The sequence below is a fragment of the Sinocyclocheilus rhinocerous genome, unplaced genomic scaffold, assembly GCF_001515625.1.
Source record: "Sinocyclocheilus rhinocerous isolate Xijiao unplaced genomic scaffold, SAMN03320098_v1.1 scaffold529, whole genome shotgun sequence".
Lineage (NCBI taxonomy): Eukaryota > Metazoa > Chordata > Actinopteri > Cypriniformes > Cyprinidae > Sinocyclocheilus > Sinocyclocheilus rhinocerous.
The window spans coordinates 866958-885524 of record NW_015635521.1 but is presented as its reverse complement, the minus strand read 5'-3'; the positions used below and the strand labels follow the sequence as shown (position 1 = coordinate 885524).

Sequence of the window (18567 nt, the reverse complement as noted above, 5' to 3'; positions counted from 1 at the left end):
CTCTGTTCCGGTTTTTGTGTTTTGCTCCCACGTGTTCCATGTCCTGGTTTTCCCATGTGTTATGTTTATGCCCTTATTTGGTTCTTCCTGTTCTAACTATGTTTATTGTTTCATTAGTTCCAGGTGTGTCTCGTCATCCCATCCTTTAGTCCTGTGTATTTATAGTGAGCCCTGTTCTAAGTTTGGTGGTCCGGTATTGTGAATGTCAACCTCCTCAGCTACGTGTGTTTTCCTGGTTCCCTTGATTTCATTAAAATCTCCTTGTTGATGTACTCCACGTCTCCTCGTTCCGTGGTCCGGCACAGTAGCAAACGTGACACTAATATTTCCATTTATCTACAGTAATCTTTAAAAATTATCAAAGATATCAATATTTATATTTTTTAATTTTTTGAAAGGTGAATAAAACAATCCACTTGGCTCAAAAATCTGAAGTGACGTAAATAAATGGGAATGATGGTCCTGCATAAACCATTTGTTTGGAAAGGCTCAGCCATTTAATTAACTACTGTACCTCTAAAATGTATGGAAGCTTGTTTCCACCACTAAATAAATATAAAAAAAAGGTAATTGCGACTTTTTATCTCGCAATTTTTTCTCTGAATTGCGAGATATAAAGTAAACACTGTACGGAGCCACGTACATGACATTCAGGAAAAAATGTAAATCCAGGAAGTAGAACAAATTTTTATTTTGTGTGCACAGTTTACTTAAAACGAGAGCACAAATTATTATTTTGTGTGCACAATTTACTTAAAACGAGGGAACAAATGATTATATTGAGCGCATAATTTACTTAAAATGAAGTTTAAGTAAATAAACTCCCATTTCCCTGTATGTCATGTTGGGGCTCCATACCACTGGGAGTTATAAACTCAGAATTGCATGATATAAAGTCGCAATTGCATGTTGTAAAGTCAGAATTGCAAGACATAAACTTTTGCAATTCTCACAATTCTGACTTCTGTTCCCGATTTTTGAGTTTATATCTTGCAATTATGACTTTATTAATGCAATTGCAATAAACTCGCAATTGTAAGAAAACAGTATCTTTTTTTCCCTTAGAATTGGACTTTATAACTCACAATTGTGTTTATATCTCAAAATTCCGAAAAAAGAAGTTAGAATTGAGAGTTTATATCTTGCAATTCCAACATTATTTCTCACTATTGTGAGTTTATATCCTGCAGCTTTGCTGTTCTGAAAAAAAAGTCTAAATTGCGAGTTTATATTTCTCACAATTGTGAATTTATATTCCGCAATTGTGAGAAAAATGTCAGAATCGTGAGTTTATTTATTTATTTTTATTCAGTGGCAGAAACAGGCTTCCATAAAAATGTCTTAACACATTATACCAACAATTAAACTGTTTTTTTATTAATTTATTTTTATTTTATTATACTGTTATTGTTTTTTTTCACCATATTTATCAGCCATTACTTTTGGGTAGTACTGACAAGTGTCAAACAGACTATAATAATGTCTTCTATCTATTGTGACAAAGACAGTGTGTTTGACTTGGACACTCCTATCAGATGACACAACTCCAAAAATGGAACTGCGACCATATGATTAACCTTGAGCTAAAATAAGCCAGCACTGCCTTTTGGTTACAGTGTCGTCTCTGGTGGGCCAAAAAGTGCTGAGCTTGCTTCACAACTCTGACTGTAGTCTTCACCACACTGAGGTTTTAATGAACTACAAAAACAACTGATCATCATCAAAACACCCCCACACAAAGGAGGAGAGGGTAGAAAGAAAGAAAAAATAAACAATGTCAAATAAATAATGTTAAATAAATAAATAAACTTTTGTAACTAAGTAAATTTGTGACACTGACTACATTAAATCCTTTGAATCTCAGTCGGCATATTTTCTTTTTCATCTGGGCCAGCAAGCGGAGGAACACAGGATCTATATATAGATCACACGGACACTATCAGTGTGGATGAATCCCTGCTGTCCGATCCTTTGGCCCCTCATCTCGCTCTCAGCCACAAACGTAGGCACTAACAATCCAGTCCTGAATGGACAGCCTCTTTAGCCTTTGGTATCAAACTGAGATAAAACCAAAGAAGAGCCAAATATTTCCCCAATAGGACCAGGGAGTTTAATTGTGTCCTTGGGCCGCAGGGCCACTCATTCAGCCCAACAGCAGATCATTGTCTGTTTGGGGACGAAAACCCAGCACACAAAAAGAATGACATAATTGCTTTTGATTTAACAGTCATTTCAGGGCAAGCAGCACTGTACCAATTCTTTCCATTCATGCCACCCAGACACTAACTCCTCCTTTCCATAACCAGCCATTCACTCACATGGCAGAGATCCATTTCACAGTTAAAGGATTCACACAAAGAGATTCTGACTGATGTGTGATGAAATCTAGATATGCATGATGCAAGCTGGGTCAACTTCCACAAGCTTAACCTTCATCTGTCACATGGCTTGTTACGTGTAGGAGCTTAAAGTGGATATTCATTGCCCTTTGGATGTCTCCAAAAGAAAATTCACTTGACAAAGTCTTATACAAGAGCTTTAGCCAACATAGGCTCATTGGAAATACGTGCCTCTACCTACATTTCTGCAAAACTCAAAAAACGTACCTATACACAAGAATCGCTGCAGCTTCCAGCTGAAATGAACACTAGAGGCAGTAAAACTCAGAAAACGTTTATTCCTTTTCACACAAAATATGATTTGCAGGTCCACTGTTTCGATTAATAAAGCCTAATTTTCACATAATTACTTGAGGAATATTATGTTATGAATTCAAAACAATTTTAACATGCTGCGAGATTTGAAAACTGATACTTTTGATACTTACAGCTTCATATGCACGAGTTTTCTTATTCAGTAGGTTTGCTCGGTAGCTCACGTGATATGGAGTTGCACTTGAGAGATGAAGAGCTCCGGTACAAAACCCTGTGAAACTACGGTTCAACAAAACAGCTCAAATCTGCATAAGGAAGTTAAAATAGCACGGCTGCATCAACAAATGCGTTTTTATATCACTTTTGCATTTGTTAACTCTATCGGGTAGGCTGGGTTGGGTTTGGTGTAGGGAATATGTCTAACAAGATAGAGCATTAACTTTTAGCGACACTCATCTGATATTTGAATTATGAACCACTGCAATACGTTCCTGAAGCAACGTAATACAAACAGCAATATGTGCCTATATCAACGTAACAAAAACATGCCAGGGTCACATATTGAACCCACGTTTTAGCGCCACTCACTGGACGTTTCACTTTGAAACTGCCGCGAAACGTGCAATAAGGTACGTAATAACGGTGTTGCAGAAATGTATTTAGAGGCACGTATTTCAAATGAGCCTGGGTTGGCTTTAGCGTCATTCTTAAATTTGAACTTGAACATGGTCAGACTTTTGGCTTTGATCCCATTGTATTTCTGGGCCTTGACAAAGACAGGGTTAACATGAAAGAAAATATTTCATGTAAATAAATAGCTGAACACTGTCCAACGAATTTCAAACTTTATTTATTTTCATATATCTGTAAGATATGTAAATTCAGTATTAACATCAAACACAATTGCAATTCTTTTTCAAACACATTTTTAGAACACTAAATCCTCAAACTACAGTTTTATTTCTGGGTTACTCATTTGTTTAAAGCAATAGATTACCCAAACATGAAAATTCTGTCATCATTTAGGTTGGAAACATGTTTTATGCAAGTATGTGAATATAGATGCTTCTATCAATGCAAGATTGATTTGTGTAGTTAGGGTTAGGGCTAGGATTAACACATTGTTTGACCTAATACAATACTTACCCTCATGTCCTTCCAAACTTATATGACGTTCTTTCTTCTGCGGAACTTGATGTAAAAGGTTTGACATTATGCCATGTTTGAGGTTTGTGTTTGATGTAGTCTGCATACAGTTTGTGTGCACTGATCAATTTATTTGATTTGTACAGATCCTCAAAGGCAGGTTCCTGGTGAGTCTTAGTCCTGCAGAGTTTAGCTTCACCCCGAATTAAATGCATCTGATCCAGCTAATCAAGTCCGTCAGGATTATTTTTGGCAACCTTGCCTTACACCTTGCCTTAGCTGTTGTGGTCCGTATTATGAAATCCAGTTATCACTTTGAATGAACAGTTTGAAATTTAAGTATAAACAGATTGAAAGTTTATCCACTCTCAAATCTGTGGAGCACCCTAAGGGGACACAGTGATGGAAACAAACATGAGATGGGAGAAAAAAAAAAAAAAAGATTTAAATGCTTTTGTGTTCATTCGCAAAATTTTCGCATTCCTTCAAGAAACTTTGCGTATGCTTGCATCCTCCTGCAAATCCTCCTACCTCATATTATTTTCATTACCAGTTTTGCATTCAAGAATGTAAAGTTTGTCATTCTTGTTTGTGGAACACAAAATTTAGCAAGCAATATAATTTCAATATAATTTTTCCTTCCATATTATATTTTTTTCCATCATTATGTCCCCTTAGGGTGCTCCAATTGAGATGGCATAAACTTTCAGTCTGTTTAAACTGTTCATTCAAAGTGATCACTGACTTTATAATATGGACCAACACAGCTGAAACATTTTTCAAAATATCTTCCGTTGTATTTCAGAGAAGAATGAAAACCATTAAGTTTGGAACGACATGAAAGTGAGTAAATGACAGAATTTTCATTTTTAAATGAACTATTCCTTAAACAAATGTTATGAATTAAGAATGAGCAATGGTCAAAGGCCCAGGCGATGGGATTATTTGGTTGTTCTTTCATGAACAGATGGTGATGTGGGACAAAGCTATAAAACATTTCAAAAGACTGGCTTGTCTTGCTCAGGCACCACATAAATCACATTGGTTTAAAGGGTCATATATTTCATTTTCCAACTTGTCAAATATGTTTGCTGATGAGAAAAAAAAAATGGCATTGCAACTCAATCATCTTCAGAAAAAACAAACTTCTTTGTCCCAACAAGTACTGAAATATCTGTGAGCCATGTACTGAGGGTGCGTATATGATATGAGTTTACTTTTTCCATAAATTCTTTAAAAATGTCCTCCAAGGATTAAACAGTTAACCTCTGGCCTGTGATACAGCTGAACCTTTTTGAAGGGTCCAGCTCTCAACCATCATTAACCAGAGTACTTGGATTTTGAATGGGGTGAGGAACCGACTGGAATGAAGTTCTAAAACTGAGCCAGCAGAAGAATGAGGCCAAAGGTGAAAGTGCTTTCACATTTAAAACATGGAATTCTGTACAGTACTATCCACTCTGCTTCACTAAGTCTTCGTAATAGACCTTAGCCGTCACATATGAAAACAAGGCTGTGAGAGACAGGAGTACAGTGTGTTCGATGGATTGAACTGTTATTTACCAACATATCAACTGTTCATCTGTTCCATCTTTCCAAAAAACTTTGAGTGGACAACAAACAATTCGGAAAGTTGTGAGTTCTGAAAATTGCATTCGATCTAGATCCTTTACACAGTGCATGACATTTCATAAAAAAAGAACCAAAAAGAACATAGAACATTTTTGGCTTTCCCGGTGTCTCTTTTTCTCTGTCCTATTTTTTTTCTTTCTTTTTTTTTTTCTTTTCCTCTGAAAGACATGCATTCCTGCACTCCAGATGAGAGCCTAAAGGCTGACGGATACGTGCCGTATGCGTGACCTACATGAATCCAGCTGCTCTATGCTGACAACTCTGAGCTCCTCAGCTATAAGTCTTCAAAATGCTGACAAAGCAGTTCAGGGCAGAATCACTAACCCTGGTGAACGGGAAGGATTTAAACAACAAGGAAAATAGCAATGAACTAAGAATCATTTGTGGATAATAGTTTGAAAACTGCATGCTGTATCTCTTGCGGTCTAGATTTATTAAATTTAACCCTATAAACACATATGGAATCATATTTCTCTAGTCCCTTATAATTCAGTGATCTTTAGAGGTTACAATGTGACCGCTGGTCATGTTCAGGAATGTGCTATAGTCTCCGGTTCAGGGAATCAGGTTGGGCTGTTTTTAGGTTCACTGGGGTCAAGATACCTTTAGGACAATGGTTTATGGCAGTGCACCTCAGCAAGACAGAATTAGTAAATTGGCAGTGTTTACTATACGTCTTGTTTTAATTGGTGTCCTTCTGAAGGATCTGCTTAAATCACTGTTCTCGGTCACAACTGTACTTAGCAGTCAGTAATCCAGGCAGGTTGTGATTTGCTCAGTGAGCTAAAGGATAAAATTGGCTCTTTGACTCTGGAGAAGCCTTAGACTAAACCACAGCCTGGCCAGTCTCCAAGCCAGCATCTGTCAACAGCTCTGTTGTGACTGGTATCAGCCCAGCAGAGAGAATCAAATCCACTCTGCAGATTTTATGCCCAGGAGCTCACCTGGATGTGTGATGTGACACGTACACACACACACCGCCGGCTTAAACCGACACATACTGCATCATCACACAGGTGACCAGGAGGGTGAAATGCAATCTGTAATATACTTACGTGTTACAGTTCTTCCTTGCTATGTAATTTAGCTGCAATATAATAGGAACACCTGATACACATTTTTTAAAATAACCTTTCAGGATCCTACACAGCTCAGATCTGAGCTCATTTTTTCTTGATTGTGTAATTTCTATCTTCTAAGTAACATGTCACATAGCAATCCTGCATTTCCAAATGTACCAAATGATGCATAACCATGGTAGTACCATATTATTTCTTGAACTATGTTGGATCACAATTTAAATGGCATGGTATATGAATATGTATTGTTAGAATATAAATTGGTTCCACTTTATTTTTGTACTCCACTTTAGACATTCTACCAACTATAAGTAACTTTGAAACTACGTCAACTAACTGTCATTAGAGTATTAGTAGATTGTTAGGTTTAGAGTAAGTAGAATAAGTTGACATGTTCATGCAGTTACTTATAGTCAGTAGAATGTCTATAAAATAAGGTTTTAGCAGATATTTAGCAGTCAACTAATACTAGTCTACTAATGATGGAATAGTTTCTATCATTCAGAAACATGGCTTTTCATAAAGAATCGGCTAAAAACACATCTTTTCCATCTTTATTTGACCCTCTAACTCTAACACTTTCTATTCTAATTCTATTCTTTAAAAAAAAAACTTGTCCCTTTTAGACTTGCACTCTATTCATTTACTAACTGCTTGTTCCCCTTCAGGAACTCGAGCTGCATCGAATCACTATGGGAACGCCATCAGCGTGACCACGCTCTGAATCACGTGTGTAATCAGTCCAATGGATGGGCGAGACGTCACGGGCGGGGTGACGTAGCGACCAGGAAGCTTAAAAGCACGTGCGGTGGATACAGCGGGGTTAGGGTTAGGCCTAACCCTAACCTAACCCTAACCCTAATTTAACAAGAAACATGATGACAATCAGAAAGCAGAGAAACAAACAAGAACATACTTAGAATCTGAAGCTGTGTTCCAACTGACAGGGTCCCTACACATGGCGAAGAACAGTACAGATAACTGTAGCAACATCTTAACGTGTTCTGTTTTTTATGCAAATGTTGTTATTTAGAGACAATATCTTGGACACACTAACTTCTCATTCATAAGCAACTAATGTAAGGGTCTCATGTGAGTCAACAACCTGATTGCAAGTGTGATAAAATATCAGTGCAATGTCGCACTGCCAATTATGCTGTTGGTCTGACTATCAGCACAGCTGTACCTGTTTTAATATTTGGAACAACGGCACTCACTTCTCATGTGATTTTGCTTAAATATCACCTCCTGCTGTGATAAAAACAGACACAATGACCTGAGACCAATTGGCAACCTCTGCCCATACCACACCTCAGCGACTACAGCAAACCCAACACAGTAAGCACTTCTCATCGTCCTATCTCAAGTTGTGCCGTATTGTGTGGGCTTGATGAGCCTGCGAGCCCTTCCCAGTTCTGGGTTATTTCCAGCCGCTTACCTCACCCTAGAGTAAAAATGCATCAACACATTAAAGTGAGGTAAGATACTATTAAGCATATTGCTCATCTCCTTATTTCAGTTCCAGGCCTTCTCGGTGGGTGCCAGAACGTGATGTCAGTGAGTGCTTTAAATGGATTAAAGCCTACATTTTACTCTCTCTCTCTCTGTCTATCTCTTTCTCTCTATCTCTCTCTCTCTCTCTCTCGTTCTCTCTCACTGTGCTGTTGGTGTGTTTCTGATAAGGGTAGAAGATTCTAGAATGGAATAAACCCTGCTACAAATATGTTACAAATACATTTTAAAATAAACTTGAGTCAGGTAGGAGACAAGAAATTTCTACGATTTCTGAATTTTGCAGAGCCATGGTACACTGTCAAAGGGCCGGCTGGCTTGTGGAAGGTTCTGGTTCGCGTGCCTTCCGCGTGGGATCTGGGAGAGCAATGGGGGCCTGTCAGAAAGCGCCCGCAGCTCGGAAAATTCTGTAAACACAAAACGTCTTGTTTCTTACCAGGCAAGCAGGCCATCAGACATCTGCACTTCTTTGAGCGTGCATTTTAGAAAAACTATCCAGGGGGTGCAAACCAGAGGCAGCTGTGGGAAGGTAACATGTAAAAGAGTCCAGAAACCAGCTTCATAACACATATGATTTTCAGAATACACTATGTTGCCTCTATACAACACTCTGAGGACACTTACAGTGGTCCCAAAGTGTATTTGAAAACACATGCCAAACTTGAGTATGATGGCAGGAATGTAACAGCATAAATAGCAATTAATAGTTTCAATGTGGCATTTATTTTAAAGAAAGAAAGCACAACTATGTGAAAAAGAAGTATGCTTAATCGTATTGAATGTGTACTTTTAGTGTACTTCAAATCACTTCAAAAGGTATATTTATACAAAAACAATGTGCAGATAATTTAATGAAATAAAAGGCTACTTAAAGATAGTACACCTTCATGACTGATTCTCAAAACACTTAAGTAGACTTTTAATAAGTGCAATTTATAAATGTGAAGTTCTACTTTGATGTACAGTTTTAATCATTATGACTTATGATTTAAAGAGATACACTTATTTTGATGAGTTGACAAACATACTAAAGCATATGTAAAGCACCTGTTTTCATTTTTAACTGTAGTATGCTATTTGATTTTACATTTAAAGTTAATATATTTTAAATGTGCTAAATTGTACATCAATTCAAATGTTTAGTTACAAATATATTTAAATACATGGCATAACAAGTTTTAATAGAAATGGCATTAAAGTATATTTTAGTTAACCATAAATGCTTGTCAGCATATTCAGCAAGACATTGTAGTCATATTTCAAAGACAAAAGATGTAACTATGAAATTACATATAAAGATGTAATTATAGGGATAGTTTACCCCCAAAAATGAAGTGTCATCACTTACTTACCCTCAAATTGTTCCAATTCTATATGAGTTTCTTTCTTCTGTCAAACATAAGATATTTTGAAGAATATGGGTAACCAAACATTTGATGGTCCAGGTGGGGGGGGGGGGGGGATATGGAACTAAATGAAGACCATTGTTACAGTACTGCCTACTGTGTAGGAACAAGGAGCGAAGGAGCGAGGAGACATGGGAGAATTCACAAAATACAGACTTTATTCACATGTAGCACAGGAACCTTAGGACGATCTAAGACAGGATGAAGGACTCAGGAAAACATAGGGCTTAAATAGGGAACTAAACGAGGAAATTAACAAGAAACACCTGGAATCAATATCACAATCAGACATGAGGGAAAAACTTGGACATGGAGCATGTGGGGGAGGAAAACAAACACAAACCAGTCCATGGCGTGACAAACATCAATGGTCTGGTTAAACACATTCTCCAAAATGTCTTCAGAAAAAAAGAAACTTCACACTTAAAGTGTTTTTGTATTGTTTTGTATTTTATTGATTTGCTTTTTGCTGTAAGGTGTCATTGAGTGCCTTCAAAGGGGACTATATTAGTATATTTGTATAAAGGTATATTAAGTATATTATTTTATTATTATGTAACAATGTACAACATTTAAAAAAAAATTATTTGACACTGTCTGATTCTCAAATGTTGTGGGGAATGTTCCCTTATTTTTGTGAAGAGGTGATTTATTGTGAGTGAGTGAATGAAAAAATACTACATTGGCATAAATAAAACACAAAGTGTTAACACAAAATGTGGTGAGACATGGCTTTACTCAAAACAAATGCCATTAATTGACTTCAAAATCTGCCACTCTTTCTCAGGCCAGCTCTACTGCCTTACATCATGTCTACACTGAAAGCAACCAATGTTGCATCAAGATGCAATGTCCTTGAGGCCTTATTTCAGTGGAAATACCAAGCTGCACATTACCGTAGGAAGTTCCCTGATTATGCACAAGACTATTGGCTGTGAGTTGGAGCTATGAAAATCTAAATTTTTCATAATTTTTAAAAAAATGCAATGACATTTGACTACACACATCTACATAAAATCAAATAATATTTAAATGAGTAGATCACAAGTTGAAGCAGAAACATCAGAAGGTGGCTTTGATGTAATAGTCAGAAGCTAATAAATATAATCAAGTCAAATGTACAGCAAAAAAAACAGATATTTTATTTATTTATTTTTATTATTATTCAGATGGTTTCTTTTTACACTACCTTCATGGTCTTTTTGTGTTTTTTGGAGCAAGACAATGGTCACTGCAGAATGCAGAACCGTTAATTCATGCGTTCATGACCTCAAGGTTAAATAACTGTAATGCTTTATTGGGTGGTTGCTCTGCGCGCTTAATAAACAAACTCCAGCTGGTTCAAAATGCAGCAGCTAATTCTTACTAGAACCAGGAAGTATGACCACATTAGCCCAGTTCTGTCAACACTGGCTCCCTATTGAACATCGAATACATTTTAAAATCTTGCTAATTACTTATAAAGCCCTGAATGGTTTAGCTCCTCAGTACTTGAGCGAGTTCATATCGCATTATAGTCCTTCACATCCGCTGCAATCTCAAAACTCTTGCCAATTTGATAATACCTAGAATAACAAAATCAACTGCAGTTGGCAGATCCTTTTCCTATTTAGCACCCAAACTCTGGAACAATCTACCTAACACTGTTCTAGAGGCAGACACACTCTGTCAGTTTAAATCTAGATTAAAGACCCATCTCTTTAACCTGGCATACACATAACACACTATCGCATTTCTATAATTCAAATCTGTTAAACTAAAAGATTGTTAGGTTGCATTAATTAAGTCAACCGGAACCGGGAACACTTCCTATAACACTTGATGTACTTGTCACATCATAAGAAGAATGGCATCTATGCTAATGTTAGTCTGTTTCATTCTTATTCCAAGGTCACAAGTCCTCTGCTCAATCTGACCTGTGTTGCAGCCTGGAATTAAACCACTCCATACTGGTTTCGTATGGCCAGAGGAGAACTGGCCCCCCGACTGAGCCTGGTTTCTCCCAATGTTTTTTTTTTTCCCTCCATTTATGTCACAGATGATTATTGACACACTATTTTCCTAATTAATGCTGTTCAGTTGCTTTGACACAATCTGTATTGTTAAAAGCGCTATATAAATAAAGGTGACTTGACTTGACGACATCACTGACTCAATTGACTTTAACTGGAAAACTCTGACTCTTTGTTATTGTCCTCTTGCATTATTGACAAAATATTTTCCTGTTTGACACTATAACGCTGCTTTGACACAATCTATTGTATAAAGTGCTATATAAATAAAGGTGGCTTGACTTGACTGAAATATTCTTCAGAAATTTCTACTTTTGTTTTCCATGGAAGAGAGAAAAAATGTTGGTTTGCACCACAGCTCTGACAAAAAAAAAAAAAGATGAGTCAAAAATATAAACACAGCATAACAATACACCTCAATCAGCACTTCTAATGGCACGCCCTGGCTAATTAGAATGGAGGTGATTTAATTCTGACGTGTTGAGATGTGGTGCTCACATCCTTTGTAAACACAATGTCAAGTCACAGGCCATGCAACAAGTATGTTCTCATTTCTCATATTCCAAAATAACGTCTGCTATTCACATTCACTTCACATTGAAACAACAGGCAATGTGCTTGATATCTTGATAATATTTATGGACATCATCAGTCACTGACGATTTGTCAGCTGTTTTAAATGACTTCCAGGTGTTCTTCCAGGTTGTTTTCTCTTTTGGACAGACCAAAAGCCTTCTCTAGCACTTAGACCCCTACTGGGTTCCATCCACAGGACAATAAAAGTAAAGAGAGAGGGATTAGGGTAATTGATTAATGTCTGTAGTTATTTTTACGGTAACATGGGGACCGTGTTACGGTAACAGACCATGGCCCCATATGGAGGTGGTTAGCCTGGAGCAATGACAAGGCTTTCCAGGAATATATCAGGGCCTCAGTCAGCTTACACGTGACAGCCAGGGGTCCAGAGATAGCTATATATACAGTACACACACGCACACAACAGATGCTCACACACAGAGATCCAAACAATGTATGCACAATATAAACAAATGCATACTGGTGCCAGCACATCATCACACATATGACTATCTTAAAAACGACAAAATCATGGTCTAGCATTGTGGTGCATTTGGCATATGCTTAGATAAGTTACATGGTGGTCCTTAGGCAATTTGAGTTCAAATCAGTCTTCCATCATTTTCTGATCACACCTCTTCTCTTTTCACAATGTTTTATTGCCACTTCCCATCTGTCCTATCCCGTTAACGGCTAAAAGTCCTTTATAAATTCCCAAAAAGATTTTATTTCATTTTGGATGAAGACATGATTATGTCTTAGGGGACATACATGTAGACATCAATTTTTATTACTACTGTAAGTGACTTACTGTAAGAATATATGAGTCACACTGTAGAGGAAGTGACACGTTTCTTGGGAAACCAGTGTCTAGACACATGTTAAAGCAATACACCACACCGAACTGCAATTCAGCATGTTCGAAATTACACCAACAACCATGTTATCCTAACACTAACATTTACAAATTTAATTAAAAAATCTTTGAGAGGCCTTTCAAAGTAACGCTAAATAACCATACAGAAAGATTAATGGAATAACTCACACAGACATGGCATCTGTCACTTTTTACCCAACCCAAATGTTGTTCCAAACCGGTGTGCTGTTAATTTCTCCATGGAACACAGAAGGAATGGCATTTTTTAAGAATCTTTCTGCAACTCTTTTCTATAAATGACAGTCCATACTAACACCCCCCCCCCGGGCTACTTTTATGGTTCTTTTTGGACTACTTTTATGCTGTTTTGTGGTTTCTGGAGCATGACTGTAGTCAGCATGAACTAATGCTTTATGAAAATTAGTTGCACAAATATTCTTCAGAATGTATCCTTTTGTGTTCCATGGAAGAAGGAAAATTATACTGGGTGGGATAGACAAGGGGGTGAGTAAATAATGAAAGAAATTCCATTTTTGAGTAAACTATTCCTTCAAGAGAGAGAGGAATGAGAACAAAGGGCCTCTTACATATTTGCCTGAGGGCTGACACTGAGGTAAGGAGCCAGAACTGAGTGTAGGGGAACTCGCAGGGCTGCAGAGCTCAGGAAAGGGGTTGGGGATGGCAGGTAGAGAGGACGTTCGGTACTGTTGCTCCTCTTCCTGAAGTCTTCTGGAGGAATAAAGTAAAATCTCAGATTTAGGGTTATATTACGGACATGAAATGTGCAAAGAACCTTGTCTCGCAAGGGTATTACTGTCGGCCTAGAATGGTTGGTGTCTTTGGGCAACATTAGCATTTAGGGCCATTTTTTGAAGTCAGTAGTTGGGGAGTCCTTTTGAAGTGGGGACTTCAGAGAAAAACTGAAACACACACACACAGACATTAATGCTTTAGATTTGAGAGCATGAGGGAGTGTGTGATATGGAATTCAGAGCTGAAGTCTGAACGGTAACCTCTGAATGAACCTTTGCTTGAGTGAACCCTCGTTCATGAGCTCGTTATGCTCAACTTCCTGCTCTGATCCACAGCTGAGAGGGAAAAACATGCTCACCAAATGGAAACCATTTATTCTCAGAGGTTTCAGTACAACAGAGCAATGGAATAACAGGAGCGCCACTCTTGATGGAGACAAAGAAAGCCAAGCTGAAGTGTTGTTCCGGAAAAATTTTTGAAGTTGTAATGTAATTTGCACTGCTTTCGTTATTTCTTTGAGCGAAATGTGCTGTGTATATAAAGTGACTTCCAAAAATATTTGGACATATACTGCACGCTACATTTAAAAATGTCTAAATTTTGCTGTAAAATAACTCAATGTCAAAGCAAGTATCTGCAAACTAACACCTTTACTAACTAAGTTCACATTTCTGATCAGTTTTCACAGTGAATTCTGAGCAACTGATCCCAAGGTGATTTTTAGTGTATGCATTAAGTCACTAGGAACATGTTCCCTTAATGTTTAACAATTAATGTTTAACTACATTCTGAACTCTATATCGATTGTTTTATAATTGCAGACCAATTGACTTCTTAACTCTTCCCTTGCCAGTGTTTTTTTTTTATTTATTTTTTTTTTTTTTAAAGTTGACAGCCACTGCCAGCATTTTTTTAAAGGGGTCATGAACTGCCTCTGTTTTTTATTTTGTATTGTTCTCTGAGGTCCCCTTATAATGTTATCAAGATCTTTTACATACAAAAACATCATTATTTTAGAAGTAATAGGCTATTTTCGGCCCTGTTTTTTTTGTTTTGTTTTTTCAATTTGGCACTGCACAGTGTCTTGTTGTATTCGGAGCATCTTTATCGTTTGGTTCCTCTTCTAGGGAACTCCACACTGCGCCCCCTAGGGGGCAAATTGGGGAATGCAGCCTGCATGACCGGTGTCTGAAGCACGTGTGAAACAACGTCAATCTATTGGTCCACCTGGCCCATGACGTCGCGGGGTGCCCGGAAGTATAAAAGGGCACCTGCTGAATACGTCATCCACTCTGCTGTCTTCAGGAGCCATCTGTTGCGAACAGTGTGTGACTATGTCTAGCAACCCGGGTGAGCGTTTCAAGAAGTGCGTGCCTCCGTGTCCTAGGTATTTGACACCTGAGGACACGCATGACTTGTGCGTTATGTGCCTGGGGGAGGAGCATGCGCGTTCGGTGCTTGAGGGCTCTGAATCAGCTCGTGGGGATCGCAGGTTGAGCTCGTGGAAAAGTTCGAGAAAGGTATGGATCTTTCAAAAACTTCTGCCGCGAGCTCTAGCGTGCTACAGGATCCAGACACTCTTTCATTGGAGTCATCTGATCCTGATAGCACGCTGCTGGGCTCTTCTAGTCATAATGACGAAGATGAAGAGGTTGATGTGGTTGGTGATGATGATGAAATGATGATGAGTCATCATCGACCACTCCCAGCCGCGCATACGGGGATATGCTGGATGTGATGGATCGCGCCACTAAGCGGCTCGATCTGGTTTGGATGCGTGAGAAGCCTAAACCGGCTCGCGGGCGACTAGATGAGCACTTTTTGGCCGGTCTTGATCATCCCGCCCCCGGGAGTCTTCCGTTTCTCCCAGATCTCCACTCGGAGATATCTAAATCCTGGGGGAAACCGTATTCCTTTCGGCTGCATCCCTTTCAACATGCTGACTATGCTAATGTTGAGGGTGTGGCTGAGCCTGGATACGCGAGGTCAGTAGCGCTTCAGACCACCTCGCGCCTGAATGGCAGGGTGTATGTGGCAGTGGGTCAGGCTGGTGGTGCTTTGAACACCATGGCGGTGTTGCAGGTCTATCAGGCTGACTTGCTGAAGGATTTGGATAAGGGCAGAGGTTTGTCACCTGAGGCGGTCGAAGAGCTGCGCCACACCACAGATTTAGCTTTCTGCACCACCAAGCAAACTGCTGCTGCCATTGGGCATTCAATGGCGGCGATGGTGGCTACGGAGAGACATCTGTGGATCAACCTTGCGGCCATCGGGAAGAAAGAGAAAGACTTTCTCCTCGACGCTCCACTTTCGCCGACTGGGCTCTTTGGCACTTCCGTCGAGGTGGTTGTGGAGAAGTTCAGGGAGGCAAAAGCACAATCAGCTGCTTTCAGGAACTGCTAGTGGCAAGTGCAGGGGTCCCCTTTCCTGGAGAAAAGATAGCTATCTGAGGATTTCTATGTGCTAACTCTGTGATTGCTCCCCTTCTTAGGGTTTTTAAGTAGTGGTCTCCTAAGCCCTTGCCTAGACAATGCTTCTCCCCTGCTAGGGTTGTAAGTATTATCCCACTTTCTGTGGTCTGGGCAGTTTTGCAGGAAGATCTCACCTGGCTATCTAGGCTAACTGTATATTGTTTTTCTGGTCTACACGCCTTCATAAGACCCTCAGTATATAGCTATCTGAGGATAGCTATTTTCTAGCTCAGCAGCTATTTCTCCTCCGGGATTTAAGTAGCGGTTTTTGAGTTCCTCTAGAGGCTTTCTATTTAGCCTCTTCAGTGGTCTTGTGTATCCAGGCTAATACTGCTCACATAGCACAGTTATCTGAGGATAGCTGTGTTCCTACTTGGATGGGATGTTCCCTTTGATCAATCGGGTTCCCCCATTTCTGCCAAGTTGAGTGAGTGGCCTGTGGCGTCAGTGGCATGGCCCCTTTCTGAGGAAAGGCTTGGTGTATGTTTGTCGCTTCCTTGGTGCTCTCCCACCAGACGGACAGGCATGCGCCTCAGCACGGCTTGGTTGGATTTCGTTCTCCAATGTGCCCCCTAGGGGGCGCAGCGTGGAGTTCCCTAAAAGGGGAACGTCCAGACAGCTAAGTGGATGACGTATTCAGCAGGTGCCCTTTTATACTGCCGGACACCCCGCATATGACGTCATGGGCCAGGTGGACCAATAGATTGGCGTTGTTTCACACGTGCTTCAGACACCGGTCATGCAGGCTGCATTCCCCAATGTGCCCCCTAGGGGGCGCAGCGTCTCGTTCCCTCTCGGGGAACGATTCCAATTCCTCTTATCGATTCCTATTCTTTTCGATTCCAATGTGATTAAATAATGATATCAAACATTTACCCTGTGTCTCTTTTTTGCAAACCATTTATTGGAGTTGAATACCATGAACAAAAATCAACAGGCTACATAAAAACTCTATCGGGCGAAGAACCATATTTGGTAACTTAATTGACCATTCACAATAGCGTTTACATGCCTCTCCATGAGCTCGTTTAAGCACATGGATTTCTCCCAGCCAATCAACAGATATCAGTCTACGTCACAGATAGTGACACCATGGCATCTGACCAATCAGAGTTGCCCGGGGCATTTCAAACTTCAGCGTCCTTCCGGATCTTGTAAAGTACGGATTTACGCTCCTACCTACTCCCACAAATACGGAAATAGCATCAAAACAAACAATGGTAAGTTAATGAAACTCACACATTATATGGTTGAATAGTTGTGTTAAAATAGGTGGTACCACCAGTACTTACTACTAGTGCTATTTTTCACTTATTATTATATATTTACAGTGTATATGTCAATATTCTTTGTTTTCAGATATGCACTTTACTGTTACTGTTTTTTTTTATTCACAAATAATTCAAAGTGGGCTTGATATTGACTCAAAAACTTACTCACTTTTCTTTTGCAGCTGTCTACACCAACAGCTAGACCTGCAAGTACTGCAGCAGGAAGCGGAAAATACTAAGGTCAAACATGGTCTACAGGGTCTGGAAGGTCCTCCTTGCCTCAATGATGAACGCAACTGCTTTATTGAGTACCATGAAGCAGTTGCCTAAGTGACTGGACTCGAATTGTGACACGTGAAAAATAAAAAAATGTTCCTAAATAAAAGAAAAAATTTCCTAAATAAATATACTATTAAGTTTATAAATGTTTTAATAAATACTTTTTATTATTTTATGTGTCTTATATTTTTGTATATATCCACTTTTTGAAAAAACAAATTAACCTAGTTCGTCAAAGAAGTAGTTGCCTAAGTGACTTTGACACATGAAAAAGAAGAAATGTTCCTAAATAAAAGAAAAAAATTTCCTAAATAAATATTCTATGAAATTTATGTATATTTTATGTGTTTATTTATGTTTTATATATGTGTCTTATATTTTAAATATATACACTTTTTTGGGGGGAAAAAATGACCATAGACTGGCAAGGAACCATATATGGTAACTTCATTGACCTTTGATTTGCAACATAAAAATTTTTTTTTTTTTTTTAAGTCACAAAAGTTCAAAAGTCTTGTAATAGCCTCCAATAACACTGCAGGGTTGTAATTTTGAATTTCCAAGTATTTCAGTGAGTGCCCTATGTAGCGAATCAGCTCATGGGGAAATATGAATAATTAATCATAACTAGTTATAATTAATTATAAATATTTAGATCCGCTGTAGATATTTACTTGACCTCTCAGGGTCAACTGTCTGTCAATTCTAAGAACGTTAATTTCCTGGTTAAGGGAAATAACTTTCTTACTGTACAATTCTACAAAGAGCTTGTAGCATAAATCTGTTTGCTCATAACTGGAGTCACTTAATCATGCAATGAACAACGTCAAGTGTGATACAAAACTTTATTAACTACATAAACACTTAAAAAAAAAACTAGTCTAACATACACCTACACA

The 18567-nt window shown here is 38.7% G+C and overlaps 1 protein-coding gene across 3 annotated transcripts in view; it reads right to left on the bottom strand.

Annotated features, from left to right (window-relative positions):
• Positions 1–18567, bottom strand: part of LOC107746967 (growth factor receptor-bound protein 10-like) — a 110824-nt gene that overhangs the window by 27603 nt on the left and 64654 nt on the right. For 2 of the 3 annotated variants that reach the window (XM_016561332.1, XM_016561331.1), the window contains exon 5: positions 13482–13623. In XM_016561332.1, the coding sequence (XP_016416818.1) occupies positions 13482–13623 (142 nt within the window). The remainder of the gene's footprint in view (positions 1–13481; positions 13624–18567) is intronic. The other variant, XM_016561333.1, reaches the window with a different exon arrangement.